The sequence below is a fragment of the Cyprinus carpio genome, chromosome B8 (genome assembly GCF_018340385.1).
Source record: "Cyprinus carpio isolate SPL01 chromosome B8, ASM1834038v1, whole genome shotgun sequence".
In the NCBI taxonomy this organism is placed as follows: domain Eukaryota; kingdom Metazoa; phylum Chordata; class Actinopteri; order Cypriniformes; family Cyprinidae; genus Cyprinus; species Cyprinus carpio.
In genome coordinates, this window is record NC_056604.1 from 15,330,483 (window position 1) to 15,338,852 (window position 8,370).

The window sequence follows — 8,370 nt, forward strand, 5'->3', positions numbered from 1 at the left end:
ATATGGGATGCTTTTATTTTTCTCAGTATACTTTTCTTAAAAACACTTGCTTTAATAAACATGGATTACCCTTTGAATTTAATACTGTATTGAAAACAGGTCTCACACAGTTTTAGATAAAAATGCATAATTTAGACTGTTTTGTAAAAACTGTGGTTTATTTACAGGTGGAAATAAACATGCAAATGTCAGCAGAAATAGCAGATTTATTTCAAATGTCATGCAAGTACACATATTTTTTTATTAATAAAATACCCCCACACATCACATAATACACATTCACATCAAAATTAAAAATTAAATTAATACAAACCAAACTAACAATATTTTTCTTTACAAACATATATGTGAGGCCCAAAAACTAAATAAACATTGTTATACTACATATCTCACACATTTTATGGCAACAAAATTATTTCCTAACACTATTAAGCACCTTAAACATGTACAAAAATCACAGAGTATGAGTGTGATGTGCAAACATGCACAGTCTTTGATTTGCTATGTACAGTACATATGATGGGACAAGATGAAGGGGCATTCCACAGTTGAGGCCCAAACGTGTAAGTATTTACAAGGGGTAAATGGTTTAACATAAAACATTAGGTCAGAGGCAATATAACATAATAGAAGAGTGCCATTATAGCAGCACTGATAAGACCAGAAATTGGCACGGTCACAAACCAAGCGATAAAGATATTCCGGAACAGATGCCAATCAACGGCCTTCCTGGAGCGGAGCCAGCCAACTGACACCACTGATCCAACCTGTTCATAAACACACAAACAAAGAAGATAATAGAACTGGATGTTTGTTATTACAAATGATAACTGTATAGATTAATCAACTAGTAAGTAACCCACCTTGCAATGAGTGGTGCTGACTGGGAGTCCGATGTTGGAAGCGACAACCACAGTTACAGCAGAGGCGAGCTCAATGCTAAATCCGCTGCGAGACAGACATGATGATTATAATAAGCTCTATAAGCATCTTTAAACACAGCAAAGGACCGTTTGAATGGAAAAAGTACTGCAGCATTGTCAAAATGTCATAATACTAAAGACGAGACAAATCTTCTTTACTGCTGTGGTGCTTGAGGGAATTTCTATGAGACAGAGTGTTGTTAAACTGTTTGTTTACACTGCACAGTCAACAGAGATAAGAAAGTGGGAACCGGCCCTTAAGCCTCATGAGAACCACGATGATAAAACTGAACTATAAAGCCTGATCCCACAAATAAGCGCTCTTATCAGTTTCTGCTTAGAGGAGGTACGAAATGTCATGGGTTTTAGCTGCTTGTTACCTGGAGGGAGTGATGGGAGTCAGATCTTTGCCCATTGTTTGTATGACCCGCCGACCCCAAATCCAGAGCCCTGTACAGATACCCACTCCTCCATACAGGAGCAACCAGATTGGTGTGGGAGCAGTGGGTGCTACAGAAGCGCTTTCATAGATCAGCCAGAGTGCAACGAGAGGGCCAATCGCATTACTGTAAGAGAGGAATGATGGGTAATGCTATCAGTTATAGATTAGCACTGTCGTCATTATAAAACAATGTGGAAAAAAGGTTAGAAATGCAAGATATACACTACCATGTATACTTTAAGCGTTGGTAAGAAACCCTTTGTTATGTTTTTGAAACAAGTCACTTATACTCACCAATGCTACATTTTTTTGATAAATAAACAGTAAAAACAGTAATTTTGTGCTTATCTTAATATATTTTGAAATTTAATTTATTTCTGTGATGCAAATCGGAATTTTTTTTAGCAGCCATTACTCCAGACTTTAATGCCATAAATTATTCTGTAAATGCTGAATTGGTGCTCAAGAAAAAAAAAAAAAAAAAAAATTAATTGTTAATTTTGAGAACAGTTCCACTGCCTAATATTTTTGTGGAAACAGTTTTACATTTGTATAGGAATTCTTAGATGAAAAGAAAGTTTAAAAGAGCAGAAAAGATTTGAAATAGAAATCTTTTGTAACATTATAAATGTCTTTACAGTGACTTAATATAATGCATCCTTACTGATTAAAAATATTACATTCTTTAAAAAGTGTATCTGTCCCATATCAGTTATAGGCTGACATTCAATATTTAGGTGTGCTGCTCATTTACTGTATTTTTACATTTAGAGAAGTTTTACACTAAAAATGTGTTGACACAAAATGAATATCCATTTTTCATACTCTATATTATAATGCGGTGCAATTTAAATTTAGTTGTAGTTCAGTTTTAATTTAAATTATTATGGACAAAATAAGAAAAAAAGGTTTATTATGTCTCTCATACCTAACATCATTTCCCCCATGAGCAAACGATCCAAAGCAGGCAGTGAGAATCTGCAGGAACTGGAAGAGCATGGACACCTCTGGCTTGTCTATCTCAAGCTCATCTATTTCCTCTTCCAGTGAGTCTCCTCTGATGGTCTCGTCTCCCATCTCCACTGCCAGCGCACTGTCTCCTGCAGCATCTTCTCCATCAGCCACCGCAGTGCAGTAACTGTTATAGCTGTCGTACCGCGAGCGCCTTTTCTCTCCATCCAGTCCACCTCCCTCACCCTCCTTCAACGACCCGTGTATTCCGTAGATGGCCATGGTGTAAGAAGTATAACTGTTGTTGCGGCGGATGGGTTTGTCTCCGGTCTCTCCCATGCATTCGCCCACCTTAGCCAGGTGAAGTTTGTGAAGTAGATCCTTGTAGATTCCAGAATCTTTGTGTACGGTGTGAAACTGGCTTCCGTTCAAATCTGGGACAGCAATTCCAGCACTGCCATTTAAAGCTACAATGGATGACCAAAATTGTAGATTAAAGAATTAGTAATTTAGTCAAAAGAGAATCAGTCCATTAAAACACATACAGTTCATTTAGTGTATTTATCATTTCAAGAGGCTGACCGTGAGTGCAATCCAAATCTTTGGTGTCAAAATCTTTATTGTCCAGGTCGGTTTCTGCTGAACCTCCGATGTCAAAGGCCACCTTGTTGCAGTCAGCAGGGGGTGTCTGTGGAACAGGAGAGTAACTTCGAGGTAGGGCCGGATGGGCCATGGGACCGTTTGAGCATGGTTTCTTCTCAATCAGCTGTGTTCCACTAGTGTCTCCAATATTCTGACCTAAAAAAGTGGAAATAATTACAGAAATAAGTATATTAACAGGACAGATCCAAATGCATGCAAAGTCAATTTGGTAGTTTATTAGAGACATTTACAAAGATATTTTATTGCATCATTGTGGGGGCTGTCCAAGGCTTCTACTTATTTATCAATGTTGTTTAAGAAATATATATATATATATATATATATTATATATTATATATCTATATATATATATATATATAATATATATATATATATATATAGTATTCTTATTATCAATGTTGTTTAATATATATATATATGGTCTATTTAATGCATCTTTACTGAATTAAACTTTTGAATGGTTTCAATCTATTTAATGCATCTTTACTGAATTAAACTTTTGAATGGTTTCAATTACATTGCAAAGAGCTACCCAGAATTCCATGCTTTGCCATTTTAAAATGAATACTGAAGTAAAAAGAGTATATAAATAAATATTTACTTTTAATCTTCTTCTTTAACTGTGGACAGACAATGAACCAGACCACCGCAGCAGTAAGTAGGGCAAAGCCCAGTGAGATCAGCAGAGTACCCCACCATGGTATCCTATCAAATCCCAACACTGTAGAACACAGAGAAGAATGAGATGAAAACTTTACATGTCATAGTGCTAAACAGTGCTGCATATTCTACATTCTCATACTGAAAAGTCCTACATTCCTCCTGAAAACATACTGGGTTTCTCTAATTAGCAAATTAGCATTAGCGTAACTTCAAACTTGGATCAAAAGCAAAACTGTGTGAATACTCAATCCTAAATACAAATAATCTTTTTAAAAAGGGGGATCAAACATTTGTTAATGAAAGAAAGTAACTTGTGGACGAGTGTGAGAGCATGACAATGATAGCATGTTGCGTGTCCCTCCAGAATTAAGTCTGTTGTAAGGTAATGTGTTGACAAAACACTGCAGTGAGATAAGCAAACGGTTACAAAATATTTCTGTTTAAAATTAGGGTGAAATGGGAGGTTATACTGTAGAAGTTTCTTTTTTATCATTATAACTTATGGCTAAGTTAATTTTCAGTTCCTTTGAAAGAACAGAACCCCTAACGGTATCGAACATGGTCATGTGCATGGCTCAATAGATAACCAGGAAGAGGGCGGTCCTGTGGTGCGCTGATTAGTACACAGACTCTAGGTCAACTGTTGGTTCACAGTGGCTTTTTTATCTTCAGAACATCATGATCCCACTGAAGTTTGCTTATGGGTACAGATTGTTGGACTTGGGCCACAATTATATTTCATATACAACAAACTGTACAGACAGTTACACATTTTCAAATAGCTATAATCATTAGCAATATTGAGTGCTGTGTTTAACCCACCAGACTGTGTATGTGTTTGTGAACATGAATGAAAATTAACAGTGTGTTAATTAATGATAAATAAGGGACGGGTCCTGTATGCATACATGTGATCATGACATGATGTGTGATCATAATTTTGGAACAAAATGTTCCTCAAAAGGCTAAATCTGACATAATGTCCTTTTAGTTATATTTAGAGACAGGAAAATCAGTTCATAAATATTCAAATATAAAGAAAATACTGATCTAAATATTTTAAAGTATATATTTCTTTAAAAATTCTAATTCAGTATAAAAAAATTAAATGAAATAAATTACTTAGAGAAGAAAAATGCTTACTTGGTGCTCCAGTAAACATGATGGAGAACAGATTGATTCCCATAGTAACAGCATAGAAAACTGGTAATGCTCTTAAACCATTGGGCACTGGATCCTCCTGGAGCACATGGAAATATTGCCATTTAGCACATGGTAGAAAGCATATGTTCTTTCTTTATTGACAACAACAAGAGATTAAAAAGTACCAAAACAGACAATGGCATATTATGTTACAGGTAAGCTCAGATTTGCCTTTTACCTTATTCAAGATGAACTTGCGGACAAAGTAGAAGAGAATAGCAGACATGATGCCGGAGAGAAGAGGTGAAAGAAACCAAGAGGCAACTGGAACACATATATCAACAGGTTACACAAATAAGAATAATGTAACATCTAAACAGTGATGTTCTTCTCTCTTTTCTTAATCAACAAACATCCAACAAGTCACCAGGGATAAGCATGTGACTATGTTTCCTGTCTGTATATTCCAAAATGTTCTCTACTATAAATAGATCTCATGTGAAAAAATAATAAAACTAAGAAATCTGCATTAAATCATGCTGGTGGTCTTTCCGCTTACTATTTCTGGGGTCACATGGGAAAATATTCTCTTTTCATTCTTCAGGAAAAAATAAAATAAAATCTGACTAAGCACACTTATGCAAAATCTCAAAAATACTCAGTTTCACATACCAATGCGAAGCAACTCCAGCCATTTGACCCCCTGGTGACCCCTAGCAACCATGGAAAAGCCAATTGTGGCGCCCACAATGCAGTGTGTCCCAGAGATGGGGAGTTTCAAGAACGAAGCTACAAGCTGCCAAACAGCAGATCCTGTAAAAGGACAAAAACAAACATACTGTAAGCTTTCGACTTGACCAACACAAGTCACGATAATGTGATAAACTTCCACTTAGGTGACATGCTCGCAATTTACTGGATTCTGCTGAATCTCCTGTGTGACTATGATGGACATTTTGGATGTGTTCAAATATGTACTGGCTTTGAGTGAAAGAAGGATTTGAAGGAGAAAGATAGCAATGGAAACCAATGGGATTTAAAACAACCCATTGGGTGCAAAAATATCTTCTTTTATGGTCCACAGAAGAAATAAAGTCATACTTGTTTAGAACAACAAGAGGGAAATGATTTTGGGGGTGAACTATCACTTTAAATCAAGTATGTACTCACCAAACATGGCGCTAACGGAGCCAGCCATCAGCACAGCCTCTGAGCCGTTGTACATGTGAACATCGATGATACCCGAACGGATAGTCTCACTGACTTTGGCCCCCAAAAGTATGGCACCCACTGTCTCAAAGATGGTGGCCAGGATGCAGGCCTGGCGCAGAGTCACTACCCCAGAACCCACTGCTGTACCGAAGGAATTAGCTACATCGTTGGCGCCCACAGAGAACGCCAGGATAAAAGCGATGACGAAGCCTAGCACCAGCAGCCAGAGAACACCAGACATGTCTGTCTGTGAGGCAGCTGTTAGCATTGTAACAGTTGCTAGGGATGCTAGTGTAGTGGATTCCATTGCTGGAGAGTAACTGCACTCCTGGCCTATTGTGAATCAAACTGGGTTGGATTATTGAGGTATTTCTTCTTAATAAATATATAAATATCCAAAGTAATTAGAAGACAAGTAAAGAATCGAACAGTCTACACCTTGTCTATTTCTACAAACAAAAGTGACAGTAGCAGAAAGTAAAAAGCAACTGTTAGCTACATATACTAATAAGGGTAAAGTCTTTGCATTGGCTTTGGGTGGCTACACAGACGGAGACATCCATTGTGGACTAGATCTTAGTAGTGATTGACGGTACATTCTGGAAAAGAATGAGACATTTGGATGAATTAGAGACTTTAAGTTCCGACTATAAAAAAGCACAAAACAGAAACACACAATTAAAGTAAACCACACTGCTTTTATATGCCTTGATTTAGATATTTGTTGGGGGAGGGATGGTACAGATCTATGATACAGATATATGATAATTATAACATTTACATTAGCAGCAACATCTTACTATTATGTAGTAGTTCAGCCTCAATCATGTGGCTAATGGGGTTAACCAACAAAGACAGTGTGGTGCTAAACAAAGTTCTGATGATTTTAATTAAAAATCTGGTAACACAGCATATTATTTATCTACCATAAAAATAATCATGGTTTTTTAAAAAAAACTTTTGAAGAGACATTAAGCTCTACTGCGTGCCAGTGTAAGTAGTCAAGTAAGGAATTTCCAAAACAAAGTGCCATATTCATTAGGAATAAAGAGGCTTAATAATGCTTCATTAAGCATGCTATTTGATTATGTGCCTGGAAATACTTTTGATACTTTGATGGCAACTTTGTAACACAGAGTATTACATAAGTGCTTTCAGACATCAGAGGATCAAGGGAGACGTACAAACTTCAGCTTCATATTAACACTTAAGCAAATGCTTCTTTGAGAAGTAGATGAATGACTTGTTGAATTACTTATTATTATATAACAACAGGTGTATGTTTTGACTTTGCACAGAAGACCTGCTGCTTTATGATGGTCCCTTGTCACATTTACATGCACAAGAATACACTATAATTAGAATTTGTTAATTTTCAGGTCTGAGTGATATTATGCATGGACAGTTGATGGCCTACATTTAAGTCTCAAGACCCACATTATACAATTCATCAGGCTCTTGTGAGCTGACATGAATGAAAATGAATGATTTATAAAACTACAAACATCCTATCAACTTTGCCCTGAAGTTAAAATACACCACTGAATAAATAGTGCTGGACTCTATTGCAACCCAACACAAACTGTCAGATAAAACCTAAAAGAAACTTAAAAGAGTACTCACCAAATGCGTTGAATGACTTCTGCTTGATCGGTTGTGTTATCAATAAAATGACTGATAACCGAACGCTCAGTTCCTGTGTAAAACACACAAGGTAAATATGACCCTGAAAGCTTTCTTAGCCTTTAACTCCACAACTCTACTAACTGTAGCTCAGTCTGGTCTGTTATATATAATTACTAGAGAAGGAGGGGAGAGCGAAGAGAACCACACCTCCAGAGGATCATGAGACTTCTGTGAAAGGCAAAGACTTTTAATGGTTAGCCAGAAGTTTGCACCAAATAGTTGTACTTAATATTACGTCATGTGTGCCCTCATGTAGACATGTGTGCCTCTGTGTTAGTTTTCTGTATGAAACATGACCATTTACCTATGTATAATACAATAGCAATGGGCTGTAAAATAAATAAATATTACATAACTTTGTGTTTTACAAGAGCTCATTCACAGACGCCTCTTAATATAGCAGGTCTGGAAAACAAAAATTGTTTAAAAAAAAAAAAATTCTAAAAGCATTAAGAAGGCTGTAAAAAGCGAATAAATGTACTTTTAAAAAAAGAGCACAATAATTATGTACTATTAGTCTCATTGCTGTATATATATCACCTAATTGTTCTTATTAACATGCCCTCATTCTTTATGAGAAATATTCATAACACATTTACCAATCTCTAATCAGTTATTAGTTCAACACTTATGAACATGTCTGTTTCCATTATCAGTCACTAATGAACATCCATTTTTTTCCATGAC

General features: G+C 36.2%; 1 protein-coding gene across 1 annotated transcript; it reads right to left on the reverse strand.

Annotated features, from left to right (window-relative positions):
• Positions 1-315: 315 nt before the first annotated feature.
• On the reverse strand, positions 316-7,854 carry LOC109084263 (sodium-dependent phosphate transporter 1-A-like). Its single transcript, XM_042729935.1, has 11 exons — positions 7,621-7,854; positions 5,956-6,596; positions 5,458-5,598; positions 5,024-5,109; positions 4,786-4,882; positions 3,581-3,700; positions 2,899-3,114; positions 2,294-2,783; positions 1,304-1,489; positions 864-948; positions 316-767 (listed from the first exon to the last, which is right to left on the reverse strand). Exons 2-11 carry the CDS (start codon positions 6,302-6,304, stop codon positions 603-605), a joined length of 1,935 nt encoding a protein of 644 aa, XP_042585869.1. The 5' UTR covers positions 6,305-6,596; positions 7,621-7,854; the 3' UTR covers positions 316-602.
• Between the last annotated feature and the right edge of the window lie 516 nt (positions 7,855-8,370).